This window comes from Phodopus roborovskii, unplaced genomic scaffold (genome assembly GCF_943737965.1).
Source record: "Phodopus roborovskii unplaced genomic scaffold, PHOROB, whole genome shotgun sequence".
Classification (NCBI taxonomy): domain Eukaryota; kingdom Metazoa; phylum Chordata; class Mammalia; order Rodentia; family Cricetidae; genus Phodopus; species Phodopus roborovskii.
Window position 1 is genome coordinate 1,470,982 of NW_026126484.1, and position 19,891 is coordinate 1,490,872.

Here is a 19,891-nt window from a genome sequence, read left to right on the forward strand (position 1 = left end):
AGTGGATAACACTGAAAATTATTAGAGAAGTGAGTTCATTACTGTGACTTTCTGACCGGGCAGTTCATAGGCCTTCTGAACTTGCTTACAGAAGAAATGTTGAAGATATTAGAGCTGTGGGTTAGAGCTAACAGAGAGTAATGGGTAATTCTTATAAAAGTTCAGATGACAATAATGTATATAGAAATGCAGTGTATCAGCAAGTCAGAAAGTAGTACATGTATAAAGTTTCAAAGAGGAATATGGACTACCTGGAAGTAGGTTAGAGGTCATTTATATGGGAATCAGTCTACCTCGAGACCCAGCAATGCCACTTTTAAGAATACAAAGGATGCACACTCATATAACAAGGATATCTGTTCAACTATGTCCATAGTAGCATTATTTGTAATAAGCAGAACCTGGAAGCAACCTAGATGCCCCTCAACTGAAGAATGGATAAAGAAAATGTGGTATATTGACACAATGGAGTACTACTCAGTGGGGGAGGGGAAAACAATGGAGTCTTGAATTCACAGGCAAATGGTGGAATGACAAGAAACCATTCTGAATGAAGTAACCCAGTCACAAAAGGACAAACATGGTATGTACTCACTTACATATGGATATTATACATAGAGCAAAGGATTACCAGTCTATAATCCACACTGCCAGAGAATCTAAGAAGCAAGGAGGACTCTAAGAGAGACATACATGGTCCCCCAGAAGAGGAGAAAGGGACAATAGCTCCTGAGCAAATTGGGAGCATGAGGAAGTGGAGAGGGAATTAAAAGAAAGAGAAGGGGAGAAGAGGAGGGGAGAGGACATGAGGGAACAGAAAGATTGAGTCAGGGGAAAAATACAGGAGAACAAGAAAAGAGATACCATAATAGAGGGACCCATTATAGGTCTAAAGAGAAGTCTGTCACTAGAAAATGTACAGAGATCTACAAGAATCTAAACAATAGTGATTGATGACTACTTTTTACATCATTCCAGAGCCTTCATCCAGTAGCTGATGCAGACACCCATAGCTAAACACTAAGCAGAACTGGAATCCAGTTGCAGAGAGGGAGGAGTAATGAGCAAAGGGGTCAAGACCAGGTTGGAGAAACTCACAGAAATAGCTGACCTGAACAAGGGGGCGCTCATGGGCCCCAGACTGATAGCTGGGAAACTAACATAGTACTGACCCAGACCCATTGAATGTGGGTATCAGTTAGGAGGACTGGGCAGTCTATAGGTCCTCTGCTAATGGATCAGTATTTATCCCTAGTCTACAAATGGACTTTGGGTGCCCATTCCACATAGAGGGATACTCTCTCAGCCTAGACACATTACGGAGGGCCTAGGCCTTTCTTGAAATTATGTGACAGACTTTGAAAATCCCCCAGGGAGTCTCACCCTCCCTGAAGAACAAAAATGGGATAAGATAGGGAGTCAGTGGGGAATAGGGGAGGAGGAGAGGGAGATGGAATTGGGATTGACATGTAAAACAAGATTGTTTCTAATTTAAATAAAAAAAATGTATTTAGAAAGGTCATTTATAGTATATTCTGACAAATAACCTGGCTACATTTTGTCTATACCTTAAAACTCTACATTGTTTGGTAGAGGAAATTTCATTATTTAATTCAGGCTGTCATAGTTATTGCTCTCTACATTTAGTGACATTTAGAGTTCAAAGCAGAATGTCATGAAAGTTGGTGTATAGAAGAATATGAAAAAGTTTGTGCTTGAAGATAAAGTGGTTGTGAACAAAACATCTTTAATTGTGAGATTATCACTACTAAAAAAAAAATCTATGCGTTTCATAGTGACAGCAGGAAAGGTAACAGAATCCCATTTGTTTGTTTGTTTTTCGAAACAGTGTTTATCTGTGGCTTTGGAGGCTGACCTGGAATTAGCTCTTGTAGACCAGGGCAGGTCTCTAAATTAAAGAGATTTGCCTGCCTCTGCCTCCCTAGTGCTGGGACTAAAGGCATTTGCCACCAACACCTGGCCTAGAATCCCATTTATTAAAAGCTTCAGGGTGTAACAATGCAAATTCATTTAAAAAGAAGGTATCTGAAAACACAGAGACTTCAGGTTAAATCCCAGAAAAAGAGTAGGCTCAGGAAGTATTTCTTTAGTTTCAGCTTTTAGTTAGAGGCTGCATCTGTGGTGCAAGGGGACTAGGCTACATTTTAAAATGGTAACAGAACTTGAACAACATACGAGCTAAGGAGTCATAAGGGATTGCACCAATACCTTCAAAAGACAAGGTCAGACAATGGGTCAGATTCATGAGTAGGTTGTGTGTGAAGTGGGGGAGGTTAAGGCCTTAGATGCAATAGCATCTCCAGAATAAGGGTGAGACCAATATGGTATGTGTGAGATTTGTTGAGGAAATCTGCAGGCATTGAGCAGAGGCTGATCTAAGTGAGAGGTCACAATTGCCACAGGTAATGGAACTTGAAGTCTGAGTCTATTCAACTCCACTGCAGCAAAGATGATATTTACTTTAGATCTTTCTGAAAGGTTTAGTAGAATTCAACATGAATCTGTCTAGTTCTGGGATTTCTTTTAGAGGAGACTTTTAATAGCGGTCGTAATCTTGCTGTGGGTCTACAGACTTTAACGTTCATAGGTAATATGCATTTAGAAAATTAACAATTGCTTTTAGATTTTTCAACATCTTGAAATGTAACTTGTCAAATTATTCTCTAATGATATACCAGACTGCTTTGGGATCTGTTTGTCTCTCATTGTTTTAATTTGGTTGTTCCTTCTCTTTCTTTTGGTTAGTTTGGCTACAGATTTGGCAATCTCAATATTTTCAAAGAACCAACTGAATAATGTAATGCTATTTGTTCTTTTAGGGTTTTTTCTTTTTTTCATTAATTTCTCCCAGTGTGTGTGTGTGTGTGTGTGTGTGTGTGTGTGTGTGTGTGTGTGTGTTCCTATATATTGATTTTGGGTTTGGTTTCTAATTTTTTCTAGAAATTTGAGGTATATCATTAGATTATTTGGGGGCAATCTCTCTGATTTTTAAGAAATATAAGCATTTGTAGGCACAAACTTTCCTTTTAGGTTATATTGTCAGTATCCCAGAGATTGTGGTAGACTGCACTCTCATTTCCATTTGATTTAGGAATTAAAAATTTCCCCCATTATTTTCTTTCATGTCATTCTGTTCATTTAAAACTACATTGTTCGGTATTCAGGTTTTTATGTATTGTCTGAGATTAGCATTGCTATTGCTTTGCAGTCTTATTCCACTGTGGCTTTATAAGGGAATTATTTCAATTATTTTGTATAGCATAAGGCTAGCTTTGTGAATTCTATTGAGAACAATTTTAGAGAGTCTTCTATTGTCTCTGGGAAGAATATGTATTCCCTACCTATTGCAAGTAATGTTCTAAAGATATCTATTAAATGTTGTTGATCTGTGGTATACTTTAGTTCTGAACTTTCTTTTCTGATTTTTAATTTTGAAGACTCATATATAGATATGAAAGTGAGGTGTTTACAGCCTTTAAGTATTAATGTGTTAGGATATGTGACGTTTTATGACTTTAGTGTTCACACACAGTTCATCACACAGAGTGATTGTACTATAGGGGTGACATAGTTATATGGGTGGTCTCAGATATTCATACTTAAGTGGCATATATGAAATAATGTTTGAAATGTGATACTATGTTAAGAATCAAAAATATAAACTTTAAAAGACTGCACATAACACATACTATAATATACATATATACATACATACATACATACATACACACACACACACACACACACACACACGGGTATTATTGTTATGTGTATGTGCATGATGTGTAGGTTGTGTCCATGGCACAGGTGTGGAGGTGCGAAGACTACTTTGTGGAATCAGTTTCTTCAACCTTTACATGGGTCCCAGGAACTTGGATGATCTGGCTTATGTGGTAACTACCTTAACCTGCTAAGCCATCTTGCTGGCAGGTAATATAATACACACACACACACACACACACACACACACACACACACACACACACACCACCACCACCACCACCAACAACAACAACAGTAAAAATACATGGAGAGAAGGATGAACACAGAACCTAGAATATGCATGGAGTGTGCAAGATAAAAGGGAGAGACTATAAAGTTAGACTCAGTTGATCATCATGGTTCTAGAGTTTGTTTGTAGGCCTGGGTCTGAGTGCTTGTATAATTAAACAAACTGAGTAAATAACTAAGTCACAAACATAAGACACCCATGTATGGATATAACACTGGAAGACATTAAACTATTCTAAAGAGACACTTGTGTCCTTCAATCTGACTAATAGACTATTAAAAAATGGACTCCAGCAATGGGACTCTCATGCTGGGAGGAGAAGACTGGAAGCCTGGCTCTAACCAGAGGAGAACCTGTTTCCTGGAACAGAGATTCTGCAGTTCTCACTTGTTAGAATGCTTTGCAGGATGGGATTGAAGCCCAGGCAATGGCTGAGCCACACCTTGATCAGCTTAGATGTTCATATCGCTGGCGCTCTATTTAAACATTAGCCTCAGTTTAGAAAAGATGAACTGGAGTGCATCACTGAATCTCTTTTCCTTCCCCCCAGGTTGGCCATACTGAACAAACCTTCCTTTTCTTTCTTTCTTTCTTTTTTTTATTTTATTTATTTATTTATTTATTTATTTATTTATTTATTTATTTTATATAACCAAGTCCATTTAAATGAAAACAAACATTTATAGACAATATTTGGGAATTTGGGTGTCGTTCTTTCCAAACTACTTCCTGCTGGTAAGGGGCACTGTCATGGGGGATTCGAAGAAGATTCAAAAATCCTTCCTTTTCTACTCTTTACTGTTAATTTGGCTGTTTTAATTGGATTCTTGAGGATAGGTGGCCTGGACTCATGACTGCACCTGACTTCCTGGGATATAGACTATGACCTCAAGCTGGGTAACATGAATCCTCCTGAGAGACTGCCATGAACATGAACATGGCTCATCTTATCCAGTGTTGCAAAGATTGGTCAACACACAAGGAAAAGAATGAGAAAGAAAACACGCAGATCATGATGCCACAGAGGGGATAGGGGGTAATAGACTATGAAACCTGCCATCAGAGGGCTGGAAGCCACTGGGAGAGAGTAGGACCAGTACCAGGAATCTTGCACACAAGGTCCTTGGAGAGAAAATGAGCCAGATTTTCACACTGTACTTCTAGAGAGCCTCTACTAGAGTGACAGCTTCAGACTGTGGTGTCAGTTTCCCTCTGTTAATGGTGACATGGAGACCAGGGCCAGCCCTGCTGCACTAAGTGCAGTGAGCAGAAAGATGAGTCAGCGGCTGAGTCAGATTCCTATGCCATACTCACAGTTTTATGATGTCTGATCCAAACATCTGAACCAAGTAATAGCAGGTGGTTTTCAAGAAGAATTTTTCTGAGAAAAATAAAAAGGTGAAAAGAATATACTTTATTATCAGCAATTAGAATGAGTCAATGTTTGTCTCTATGGAGAATTAAGACTGAGTAATTAACTAGTGATTAATTTAAGTACTAGTTTTAAGAGTTTATCTATTTTAAAGTTACTATGGCCACTAAAATACTATCTTCAGGGGTTGGAGCAGTGTCTCAGAGATTAAGAGCACTAGTTTTTCTTCCAGAGGACTTGGGTTCAATTCCCCAAATCTACATTGTGACTCAAAACAATCTGTAGCTCCAAATCATAGGGATCAGATGCCCACTCTGAACTCCTCAAGAATCAGGTACACAAGTGGTCCACAGATATGCATGTAGGCAAAATATTCATAACCATAAAAATAACCTTTCCCATAAAAGATTCTGTAGATGTTTGAAGATCATTAGTTTGTTATAAAATTGTAGATTTCATTTCCCTTTTTACATCAAGGAATATCAGAATTTTGGCTAGGATCTCTTTTGTTGACTGACAAGTATATTGGGAAATAAATTAGGAAAACTACCTTTCACAATAGCTTCAAAAAATAAAATATCTTGAGATAACTCTAGCCAATCAAGTGGATGACTTGTATAATAAAAATTTAAAGACATTAAAGGAAGAAATTGAAGAATACGCTAAAAAATGGAAAATAACATTTGACCATGGTAGGTAGGATTGGTAGGATTAATATTGTGAAAATGGTCACCCAACCAAGAACAATCTGCAGATTCAATTTGATTCTCATAAAAATTCAAACACAAAACACAATTCTTAATAGAAATTGAAAAGAATCTTCACTTTCAAATGACAATTAAAAAATCCAAAGGATTTTTTACATAAAATGGCCCATAGGGAGTGACACTATTAGTAGGTGTGGCCTTGTTGGAGGATGTCTGCCATTGGGAGTGTCTCACCTTTTCCTGCTGCCTGTTGATCTGAATGTAACACTCACAGCTCCTTTTCCAGCACTATTTCCTCTTGTGTCCTTGCCATGCTTTTCACCTGGACTACAGCTCTGACTTGTAAGCCAGCCCCTATTGAATACTTTCTTTATAAGAGTTGCCATGATCATGGTGTGCTGGGAGCCTTGCTCCAGATGGGTTCAATGGCTTGGTGTGGAAGTGTGACATTGGTGCCATGAAGAAATTGTGACCACCTGTTTTTGTCCAAATAAGTGGCCCTGGACAGCCTGGGTAGTTTTTATTTGTACAGTTTCAATGGTTCCATGAACAGTTTTACAGTCAGTTTTTACTTCTTGAGATTCTAAAAATGATTCCAATAGTTATTGGTTCATTCTTTGCTTCTTTCCCTTTTTGTTTTACCTTTTTGATCTATATCTCTATTGTTAGAAGCATAAGCAGTCTTTCAAGGTATAAAGGAAGTCTTATAAATAGGTACACCTACAGGTAAAACAGTATGCCCAGTTGGCAGCCCATGCTGTTACAGTGTCATGCAGGGCAAGAGACAGTTTTGTCTCTTGTGGTTAATATTTACATTTGATAGGGTCTGGGTTCTCACAATCAACTCACCAGTCAAAGCTGGATCAATCTATTCTACTTTATCTGGATCAATCTGTACTACTTTATCTACTCTGGGGATGTGCCAAGTTTTTCATTTTATCCTATATGCAACATAACCTGGAAACTTACTCTTAATAGTTGGCAGCATTGTTTATCCTAACTTCTGAGAGTATTACCACAGCTATTAGAAATAGGGGAACTGCGGGTTTCTATGATTCTGCTTCATTCCCTGTTCCTTATACTGTTCTTATTAACTCTTGATACCATCGATTTAATAACATTTCTCAAGACTCTTGTGGTTAAAATCATTCTTTCCAGAACAGTTATGCAAATATGTAATATTAAGCTTTATGACCCACTGTGACTCATTCAAGCCACTAGTATGGATAGAATGGTGAAAGCAAGGAGAGTAGGAAGCACAGAATTATGCAGCAAATGTTCACAGGTCTTTGCCAAGTGGGTCTGGATCTCAGGAATTTTAGCACAAGGAAAGCCATTTGTGCTGTTCTCAGGACTGGTTCCCCAAAGAAGTCACCTGGCTCCAGCCAATGGTGTCTTTTTACAACAATAAAACCCCAACTAAGACAATGCCTTAGTATTTCAGTTTTCTTGGTAAATAAAGTTAATTTTGTCTACTAAAACAGGTATATTACTATTAATACAATTTTGTATTTTACAACAAGGCATACAACTTCAAGTATGATATGTTTTTGAAGTGGACAGTTAGAACCAAATTTCACATAGACACTAAGCTTAATGAAGCAGAGAATTGCAAGGGAGCACTGTAAATAGCTGCATGGCAGCAAAGAAAAAAAAACTTAGATGGAGATCTCCAGAAAGACATAGAATACTAAATTTGACTTGAGAATAAATGAACATATAGCATATACAGAGAATGAAACAGTATGAACAGTAATCTAAAACTCCTCCCAAAAAACTTCTAAACTGATGAGAAAGCTCTATTAATCCCACTAATCCCACTAATGCTCGCTCCACTAATCAGATCTTTTACAAAAAAAGAAAAGCAAAAACAAAAACAAAAAACAACCAACCATCCAAACAAACAAAAAGCAGAAGGGTTGGGAATTTTTCTTAACTTATTCTGTAAGAATTTCTGTTAGAATAGTATTAACATGTATTCCTTCAAAAATATATTCAAAATCTCTTACAGATATAACCCCAAAGATCTTCAACAAAATGATACAAATCAAAATATGTTGTACATTGATCAAGTAAGATTTGTTCCAAGAATGCAAGGTATAACATTTGAAATCAGCTACCATATCACACTACATGAGTAAAGGACAGAGCTCATATAATCATCTAATAGATGCAGAAGATATTTGACAGAACATTATATCTCTGCATGATACCACTTCTCCCACTCCCTGAAAAAGAACTCTGCTAAAACCCAACTAGTAATGAGAGGTGAATTCTTCAGTTTGGTAAAAGCTATTTACAAAATTCCCCTACAAACATGATATATAGTGATAAAAGCCAGAACAGTTCTTCTGTAAGATAATGGAAAGACAAGAATGTCTGCATCACTATTTCTACTCAACATTACAGTGCAAATCCTAGCCAGAGTAACTAGTCAACCAAAAGAAATGTAAAGCATCCAGATTAAAAAGAACAAAAGATACTATTATACATATTATATCAACATATAGGTAGTAAATCCCAAGGAATCCATTAATAAACTATGAAAACTAATAAATGAATATAATGACATTGCATGATACAAAATCAATAATGCAAAATTAATTATTTTTCTATGAAGCAGAAATAAACAAGTGATGAAATTAATAAAACTGTTTTGTTAATGATAGCATAAAAAAGAATTAAATACTTAGAGATTTGACAAAATAAAAAAATAAAATTGACAAAAGATACAAAACAGTTTGATGTTGAGCTCACAGCTGTAATTCCAGCATTTGCTGTAATTTCAGCACTTGCAAGCCTGAGACAAGAGGATTGCCATAAATTTTGAGGTTAATCTTCACTATACAATGAGTTCCAGGATACCTTGGCTACTGTATGAGACACTTTCTTAGAAACATGCTAATATAGTCTTTAAGATGATGTTACTAAAAGAAGTTTATAAACAAAAACACACACCTAATTGGTGGATCAATTAGTTGATGGTATTGAGATAGCAATACTCCTTAATCTGACATACTGGTTCAATGCCATCTCCAGAATAATATCTGCAGAAACTTACCAACTGAGCCTAACTATCACCTGACCAAGAATAGTTATTTTTTTTTAATTTGACAAAGAAAAACAAAGAAGACTGACACTTCACAATTTGAAACCTACAAAACTACAGCAGCCAAGACAGTGTAGTATTATAATGGGGGGTATGTAGGCCAGTGAAATAGAATCAAAGGTTAGAAACCCTGAACTTACAGTCAAGACATCAGTGTGCCAAGACAATTTCAATGAGGAAATCTGACAAATGATACTTTAAAAACTGGCATCCACAAGCAGAAGAATATACGAGGTTCCTTGCTCTGGTAGTTTGAATCAGATGTCCCCCCATAGTCTTCAGTGTTTGAATACTTGGTCCCCAGTTGCTAGCAAGACTTAGGTAGCATTAGGAAGCATGGCCTTGCTGAGGGAAGTATATAAGTGGGAGTGGGTTTGAAGTTTTAAAAGCTACATACCACTCTCAGTTAACTTTCTCTGCTTCCTGCTTGTGGTTTAAGATGTGAGCTCTCAGCTCTCGGCTTCCAGCTCCAGCAACATGTCTGCCTGTCTGCTGTCACGCCTTCCTGCTATTATGGTGTTCAACTCTTATCTCTCAGGATCTTAAGTGCAAATAAACTAATCTATAAATAACTTGCCTTGGTCATTTTTTAAAAGAGCAATAGAAATGTAACATCCTCCTCATACTAGTATCCAAAAATTTATACCAATGGACCAAAGACCTATGTGTAAGTGTTAAAATGATAAAACTCTTAACAGAAAATATTGGTATGAATCTTTGTGTTTTTGTGTAAGGTAATATTTTCTTAAATATGATACCAAGAGAATAAGAAGTAAAAAATAGACCAGTGGAAAATAAAACTCATGGAAGTCAATTGATACAGATCAGGCTCCTGCAACAAACCCTATGAGACAAAATCAACATGGAACTGAGTACAGCAGCTGAGCCTAAGTTAAGCATGAGAACTACCATGACTAATTAGCCAATGGATTGTTTTTTCCTTCCCAATTCCTTCTGCTCTCAGAAATGCTGGCAGATTTTGCTACTGGATGGGCACCTGTGAACTTCTTTAGTTCTGAAAGCTAATTCATTAATTGTAACTTGTTTGGTTTTATTTTGTTCCATTTTGTAGGTAATTGCTCAAATAAACTATTAATTTAAAGGGTAGTTGTTGTGGAATATTATTTTAAGGCATATTACATTTGTTTATGCTGCACAACATTTGTTTTAATGATGCAAAGATGTGATGCATTCTTTTATAATGCATTTGTTTAACGCTGTGAAACTGTGTTACTGTGCCTGTCTAAAACATCTGAGGCTCTAATAAAGAGCTGAACAGCCAATAGCAACACAGGAGAAAAGATAGGCAGGGCTTTCAGGCAGAGAGAATAAATGGGAAGAGAAAGAGCAGGAAAGAACAAGGTGAGGAGGACAGTAGGAGACACCCACCCACCTAAATAGCAAACCATGGAGAAAGAAATAAAGAAAGGAATACAGAAACAGAAAGATAAAACACCAGAGGCAAAATATAGACAGGATAATTTAAGTTAAGAAACGTTAGCTAGAAACAAGCCAAGCTAAGGCCAGGGAATTTATAAGAATAAGTCTCCCTGTGTGATTTAGTTGAGAGTTGGATGGCGAACCTCCAAACAGCAGAGTAAAATGAGTAGAAAACAACCAACAACATAAAGCATTTTCCCTTTCTTTCTCTGGCCAGATTTCCCTTTCTTCTAGATTTTCTGCCACCAGTGAGATCCACAGCAGAACTTCTTGACCCAGGGAATACTGGTAATAAAGTTCAGGTACTGAGTCCATTATGTGCTACTGATTTGCTGCCTCAGGGGATCATGGTGAGTTCTCTCTGGAATTCTGCTTTGAGCTGATAGGTTTGGCTAAACTTTTTATTCAAACTGTGTTTGGAAGTAGATTCTCCAATTATAAATTTCAAAAGTCTTTCTTTGTGTGTTGAGCCCATGTAAAAAGTTTATCAGCACTGTGAAAGAACACATGACCTTGAGGTGTGTGTCATCTAACCAGTTCAGACAGAACCAGACTTGGGTTTATAAGAAAGAGCAGGACCGGTATTTGATAATCAGATAGAAAGAGAAGTGGATAATCATGTACTCTTTGGGATTGAAGGACTCTACAGTTCTCTGTATTAGGTAAACAGGACACAGAAGTTCATCTAGATGTAAGGAATCTATAATTAATTCCCTCCAATCCAAGACTGCATATAGGAGCCTCATCTTGGAGTCATGGTGGCTGACTGCTGTGAGGGAATTTTAAATCAGATAAAATTTTTCACCATCTAGGTACCTTATAAGAGAATCAGAAACTTCCCCAGAATGGTAAGAATGATCTCCCATAAAGGAGTCTCGGGGATTTGACTCCCTGGACAATGGTCAGCTAATTTAATTAGCTTTGATTTATTGCTTCTTGAAGTGGAAATTCTTTGTCAGCACAACCTCTCTCATTTCTCATCTATCTGTTCTGCCAACTAAATACCTATCCCTTATCTTCAGAATCTTTGCTCCCACCCCACACACCAAATTCCTGGTTGCAAGAGTTACACGTGTCAATTTACAAAATTGTTTCCTTCTCTGTACCTGAAAGAAGGGAAGATTCTGTTCTTGAAAGCTGTTGCAATGACCCTGAGTCTGAATGACAAACCTCTCCCCCTGGCTGCCATAGTAGGGAAGCTTTCCTCCCCAGGTTCTTCAATATCTTGGCAGAGAATGGTGTTTAGTGCTGAAACCCACCATATAACTAGCTAACAGCAGTTTATGGTAGGAATCACAAAGGTTGATCAAGAAAAGTTCAAGAATTCTTTGACTCCATTCACTTGTTGAAGTGAGTGAGATGGTCAGAAGGCTTTAAAAAATATTCAGATTGAATGGATTTGTGTGAAGATGTACAGATCCTGAGGTTGATTGGTAGTAATGTTTGTCTTGGAGAGGCAAAGTTCTCTTATGCTTGTTGTCTCTAATACCATGACACATATTATTTGCGGGGTCTGGTAACACTCAAGATCCACTAGGATCTGCATTTGCCCATATCAGGAATCCATACACTTGAAAACTAACAAATGAACACACTTGGTTGTGCTGTCTTTAGAGACTAGCTTTATTTAATGAACAATGTAAGAATGATCAAGAATAAGTAGGTTAGCTGACTATAAATGGGATGGAAGTTTCTGGATGAATATTTAATATGTAATTTAACAATAAAGACAAATAGTACAATTAAAAATACAGGAAGCATATGAATAGGTGTTTTTTTTTAGTAGTTCACAAATGTGCATCAAGTGCACTAAGGAAAAAATGGCTGGTTTATATCCAAACTTAGTGAGATACAGCTCACACCTGCTATGTGCTACAAGAAAATCTGGTAAGTGTGAAAATGAGTAAAAATTAAAAGTTTCATATAGGAGTGGAGTGTGAAATAGTGCAGTTTCTTTGGTAAATAGTCTCAAAGTTCCTCAAATTATTTAGCACAGAGTTGAAATAGTTTTGATACGATCCAGGAATTCTACTGCTATATGGAACCCAGAGAGAACAGAGAATACATATTCAACCACTGGCAGTAGCATTGTTTATTCCAATCACTGAATTAACAAGCTGATAACCAAAATGTTGATGTCAATACACTGGAATACTATTCAGATATAAAAAGAAATGAGGCTCTGATGCATGTGATATGGATTTAATTGTAAAAAACATGTTTGAAGTTATGCAAATTGAAAGAAACTACTGTGCCATCATGCTAGTCAAAAGACATGGATTAAAAAAGACCAAATATCATATGATGCTTATATAAAATATCTGTTATGAGTATGTTTCCCCGCCGGTCTGGTCCCACCACCACGCCAGCCCCAAATAATACACAGTGACTCTGTATTTGATATTATGCTGTTGGCCAGGTACTGGTTTCTTATCAGCTAGCTCTGTCTTAATTATTAACCCATTTCTATTAATCTAAGTATTTCCACGTGGTCTCATCTTACTGGAGAGTGGGCCCGGACCTCTGTTTTCTCCAGTCTCTATATGCTGACTCCTCCCTGTACTTCTTCTTTCCTCCTTGTCTCCTAGTCCCTCTTATCTTCCTTTCCTATTGGCCAACAGTGCTTTATTCATTAACCAATAAGAGAAACATATTTACAGAATGACATATCCTATCAAATATCTATAACAGATAATGTAAAAGATAGGAAGTGGATTAGTAGATTTTAGGGATGGAGAGGATGGATTTTGGAGTATAATAGCTAAGATGTGTGTAGTTCATGATTGTGGTGGTTTGAATAAGAATGGCTCCTGTGGGCTTATATGTTTTATGCTTAGTCATCAAGGAGTCAGTTTTTTGATAAGTACTAAAAGGAGTAGCAGGTGTGACCTTTGCAGGTATGGCTTTGCTGTAGGAAGTGTATCACTGGGTGTGGGCTTTGAGGCTTCAAAAACCCATGACAGGCCCAGTCTCTCTCTCTCTCTCTCTCTCTCTCTGTACTTGCTGCCAGCAGAACAGGATGTAAAACTCACAACTACTGCTCCAGTGCCATCCCTGTCTACTGGACTAACACTCTGAAACTGTAAGCCAGTCCCCAATTAAATGCTGTCTTTATAAGCATTGCCTTGGACATGGTGTCACTTCAAAGCAATAGAACAATAACTAAGACACTGGTGTAATGAAACATTCTGAAACAATGGTGATGGACGACAACTCTGAACATATAGAAAGACACTGTTGTTATATTTTTAATCAATGACTTGTAATACATGTGGATTTTATCTCATTAATATGGTCAAAATTTGTTGACCTCCCCTCCATGTTGCTCCTTTTGAGGGCTACTACTTTGGAGAGGGTCAAGATACTCTGATGTCACCCACTCAAGATACTCTGATGTCTCCCTCTCAATCTATGTAAGTGCCTTCCCTTCCACAGACTTTGTCTTCTTTACCTGAAAATGTTGCCATGCCAGTCATTGTGACACACATCTTTAATTCCTGTGCTCAGGAGACAGAGGCAAGTTGACCTCTGTGAATTTGAGGCCAGTCTCTTCTACTTCACAAGTTCCAGAGCAGAGGAACTACATAGAGAAACACTGTCTCGAGAAACAAAAGTAAAAGAATAAAAATAGATAGGCAATGTGGCCATGGTGTTTGGTTGTTTCCAGTGTGACATGGTATGATTTAAAGATTTTTTTTTTAAAGAAAGGTTCATAATTAAGTGAGGAGAAAGGCAGTTTGGAAATGTTTAAAGTCATGCTAATATTGAAGTAGCTTAGCCTGGAGCAGAGCAATTTAAAAGGCAACATTAGTTTGTTCTTTGATTAACTTGCACTGCTGGTTGAGAGGCAGAGAAAAGTCATCTTCCTTTGTTTTGATGAGAAGCACTGCCAGTGTGTTTCTGTGATTGTTTTGCTCCACTCAAACTGAAAGATTGCAGAATTCTCATTCAGAGCAGGGCCCTCTGCCTAATGAATCCCTTTTCTTTAGTTGCATTCTGTGATGCCAATTCAGGAAGGCCCTGGAGCAGTAGTGTGTGAGAGGGGAAAAAAGGATTATCTCAGAAATAATTTATAAGCTCAGCATGGGAAAATATGGAGCAGAAACATGCAAAACCTCTGGTACCAAGGAAGCTACAATGAGATGGCACCCCAAGTATCATTGCAACCCAAGTGGTGACCAGCATAGGAGTTTTTACAGGAACCCAGTGTGGTTCTAATGTGACCCTTTTTTCCTGTGACAGGAAGTTAGTCCTCATACTGCAATGCTGGGATCTGGGCCTAATAGGAGGTCATTGCTCTTGGGGATGAATTAATGTGGTATTATAGGATTGCACAGCAGGAAGCATGACTTGACACATGCACTTGAACTTTGGGCCTTCAGAACTCTGAGACAAATATATTTCTGTTGTTTATAGCTTGTATTGCTTTGTTTTAGTACCACCAGATAATGGAGGATACTTTAGGAAAATGCTATGGTGTGTGTGTGTGTGTGTGTGTGTGTGTGTGTGTGTGTGTGTGTGTGGTGGGTTTTCCTGGGACCCAAATCCAGGGCCGTGTGCATGCTGGGAAAATTTTTCTACCATTGAGCTACATTCCCAGCTCTGAAGAAAAGATCTAAAGCAGAACCTTTACCATTATATCATGTTTGTGATCTAGCAGGTGCAAGAATATTTGTACAGATCTAGGGAATGAACACCAGAATAGCCTATCAATAAAAGAAAACACGGCCATTCCAGAGGGCAAAGAAGAGTTTTCAAAGGATTGCTGAGCAGCCCTCATGCATTTAGCTTATACATGTGTATTTGCAAATGAAATCTCACACACTCCCATCTGTGAGTCATGTAAGCTGGCTATCATTTACTTGCTTATAGACTCTGCTGAGCTGGTGTGTGTCTTTACTCTCACCCTGTAAGAAGGAATGCCAAGGGTGAGAGAGCCCAGGGACACAGGGGTAGTCAACAGTTCAGCTGAAACTGAAGTTTTTTTTTTTTTTTCTGTGAAGGCCAATGTTATTCATAAGGACATTTTATTTGATGCAAACCTAACCCAGGCAGGGCATATATTGCTAAACATTAACTGTTAATGACTGCCTTAAAACACAGAGAGCAATTAACCAGTTTCTAGTTCTGTGGATGCATATTCCAGGATGTGTGTGTTGATTTGTTCCCTTTAAGACTACATGAGTTCAGGACTATCGTATTTAAAGATTTCTGAATAGGCAACAAGAGAAGTGACATTCTGGTATGACACTCAGAATGTGTGATTTTATTGACTTCTGGCCACAGTGATTCCATACCATTTCCCCACTGATGAATCTGAGATTATTCCATAGTGTATACTGATGAGAACCATAGGTGAATACTCAGGTGGAAGTGAAGGTCAGAAAGATATTGCACATTTGAAACACTAGTATAATAATAACTTCACGGAGACATTCCTTTCCTTCCACATTTGTGTGGGTTCTGGGGGTTCAACTGCATCATCAGGCTTTGTTGCAAGCACTTTCACCCACATTACCACCTTACTGATTTCCCCAAGTGATTTTTAATTTTGTAGAGACAATGACTCAGAATGTTGCATAGGACTTTCCTCTTTCAAATAGTTGATGTGCTAAAATGCCTAGCACATCTGTCCTTTTTTTTTTTTTTTTTTTTTTTTTTTTTTTTTTAAAAAAAAACAACTTGTTCTTAGGTATAAATTGTCTCCATAATATCAGCACTAGTCTCTTCTTCCAAGGGTGATGCCTATGGCTGTATTACCTGTGTCAGACTGTGACATGTAATGTATTAGCACACTGGAGACCAAATCTTCAGTACATGAATCTATGTGGAATAAGTTCAAAACATATCCAAACTATAGAAACAAGACTTTTGATAAATTATGAATGTTTAATAATAAGGGCATAAACCAAAGATATAGGATGTTTACATAACAATGAACAATTGAGGAACTGTTTGAACTGTTTTAATGGGTATAGATTTTAAAAACATAATACTGAATAAAAACTGGATGTTTCAAAGCAATGCAAGACTATTGGTGTAAAATTAAAGCCTTCACAAGAGAGAATACTGGAAAGGTGACCAAGAAGTAGTGGTACTTTGGAATATCTTTCATGCCTCCCACTGAAGTACCTGGCTAGCCAAGTCCACAGAAAATCAGTTAAAACAAATGTAGGAACTCCTGTGAATACAACATAATATTATGTAAAGATGACTCATCTGTGTCAAAGGAGAGCCCAGAAGTGTCAGGAGCTGACTGGAAAGCTGAATGAGCCAACAAGAGATGGCAACTGAGGCCAGGAGTTTGCCCACAGCACTTAAAGTCAGAAGGACAGAGGAGTTAAAATTATCTGGGGACTGGACCTCTAGATCCTTTGTGAGCAGGGTCCACACTCAGAAAAACTGCTGAGCTACTTAAAAATAGAGTTGAAGGAAGCTCCTCGTGAAAGTGGGCAGGGGAAATATGCAGAAAATCTAAGCAACAAGCAACCTGCACTTTAAATACTGCCCAAAAGCAACAAAGATGGCACTCTGAGCATTCAGAAACATTATCTTATGCCACCCCCTTTTAAAAAGTTTTTGAAGACTAATTTCACATAAAATTAAGCAACAGAAATGTATCTAGGTCAACTCCCATACAAAGCTATTATAAGGAGAAAGAAAGAATAACATTCCTACAGATAGTAAAACCATGCCAAAAGAGGAGATTAAAGCAGTCTTTCAAAATGAGAGAAGTTGTTAATAAAATGATAAAAAACATGAAAGAAGATGAGAAATACAAGTTAAAAAAAACTCAGAAATGAGATAAAAGAAATCAAGAGAGAATAGAAATTATAAAGGAAATGAAGTTTAAACTAGCAGGAACACAGAACAAATGGAAACAATAGACAAGGCCTTCAGAGAAATTGGAGATGAAAGGAGGAAGACATTTAATGATAAGACACGAAGACAGTGTGGATCACAACCCAGTGAGAACACCCGTTAGTGTCCATGAAGTCCTGGATTCCACCCTAGCAATCAGCACATCCACACAAAGAGAGACAGAAAGAAACTCAAAGGGGGATAAAGTACCAGACAGGCAATGAAGATTCAATATATGAACAAGAAGAAATCCCCAAAGAAACCCAAACCAAGGAAACTGAAGAAATAAAAAGCCTTTCCTTCAATTACGAAATACATATACTTGAAAGTGCACTGCATGTCTGAGAATATGAACATTCAGCAATGAACACTGAAACATATTCTGCTTAGATCACTAACTTTCACAGAAAACAAAAAGAAAAGTATCATTCGAAATGCTTATCAAACAGAATAAGCAACTTGCAAGGAAAAAGAAAACTATATCACATTAGCTTTCTAATTTATTTTTCATTTTAAAAATATTTACTTTTATTTTAAGTGTATATGTTTTGCCTCCATGTATGTCTGTGTACCAGGTGTGGGCCTGGTCTCCAGGGAGATCAGAAGAGGGCCTTAGAACCCCTAGAATTAGAGTTATAGACTGTTGTGAGCTGCCTGATAGGGATTTTGAGAACCAAATCTGGGTCCTCTGCAATAGCAGTAAGTGCTCTTAACTGTTGAGCCATCTTTCCAACCCCACATTAGGAATTTAGTAATTCAGAGTTTTGTGGAAAGAAACTGTATGCCAAAATGTATGTAGGCGTGCGTGCTTTGTGTGTGTGTGTGTGTGTGTGTGTGTGTGTTAACACTCACATCTATGAGCATGCCTGGAAGCCAGAGGAGGATATTTGGGGCCCTGCTCTCTCATTCTCCACTTTCTTCCTTTGAGGCAGTGTTTTCCACCAATCTGGATGCCAGGCTGGTGGCTAGCAAACTCCAGTGATCTTCCTGTCTCTACATCTCCCCTCTCACAGTCTTGACATCACAGATGAATGAAACATTTTATGTGTTTTCTAGGACACTGAACTGAGACTTTAGCAGTGCCCCTGCCTACTGAGTTATCTCCAGAGACCCACAGTCAAGGATTGAAATCCATAAAAAGTATGGCTTTCAAGTCTAGAAGTTGCAGACAGGCTGTTATCAACATGTAAGAATTCAAGGGCCATTTTCCCCAAGAGTACTTCCAGAAGAATAAGCTTCTACTAGAGGGACATCCATAGGAGAGATGGGGTGGACATGAGTCACCCAGTTGGTGACTTGATGGGTATTTCTAACAATGGCAGTATACTCAGATCATATAGGTCAATGCTTTTAAAAGGGGGAGAATGGGAAAACTATATGCAAAAATAACATTAACTGCTCTCAATAAATGTGAACTATATGCAATAAGAAATAATAAATATTATGGAATTGATATTATGGACTGTTAGTATGTGGTAAGGGGCAGGTACATGGGAACTTATAGGCTATTTAGTTCTATTCATCACTTTGACAATTAGAACTTTACAGAAAAGAAAGAAACCAACCAAGAAACAAAGGCTATTAAGAAAAATGCCTATAGTATGGGATTTGAATTGGAAGTGGCACCATGAACTCATTAGATTTATGTTAAACATTATACATGTAAGTATATATGCATGTGTTTTTGCTTTTAATCCCTGCCCATGAAGAGGCTAAGATTGACCATTAGTATAATTAGTATTCTCAAACACCCAGACTTTAGTCGTAATGTAGGAACTGTTACAAAAGAAAACCCAGAAAACCTTAAATTTCTAAGAAAATGACTGATTTCAAGCCCCAGGAATGTACAAAATTCGGCTAGAATATCTAGCTAGTCCAGTTACCGAGGAAGCTGCCCAGGGTTATTTGATCTCATTGTTAAATTGAAAAGGAGGTTCTGACCTTCTGGCCAAAGAAGGGGTTATTTGAGCTTCAATAGGATAATGGTTGCAATTGACTGAAATCTCACAGGTATGTTTAAGTCATGACTTAGCAGCATTTTAAAGAAAATGATGACTTTGGGATGATAATAGAAAGCCAATGCACTCTCTTGAAAACTTCCAAGGATAAAGCAAATATCTTGATTTTTCAAATTGAATTAGGTACTGTAGGAAAATATCCAAATAAGATAATGAGGGAAAAGGTCAAACATGCTTCAATTAATGAATGATAAGTTGGAATATTCCAATGCTATAGCTCCCAATAAGTTGGTACATCTCACCACGAATCATCAACAGCTGCTAGAATTACATAGAGGACAGGAAAGGAAGGAAAAGAGTCAAGGAGACAGACAGAGAGAGAGAGAGAGAGAGAGAGAGAGAGAGAGAGAG

At 37.6% G+C, this 19,891-nt stretch overlaps 1 protein-coding gene across 1 annotated transcript in view; it reads right to left on the bottom strand.

Moving 5' to 3' along the window:
- Positions 1 to 19,891, bottom strand: part of Aoah (acyloxyacyl hydrolase) — a 188,937-nt gene that overhangs the window by 145,894 nt on the left and 23,152 nt on the right. Inside the window, exon 3 of the mRNA XM_051194658.1 lies at positions 5,348 to 5,414. Coding sequence (XP_051050615.1) covers positions 5,348 to 5,414 — 67 coding nt within the window. The remainder of the gene's footprint in view (positions 1 to 5,347; positions 5,415 to 19,891) is intronic.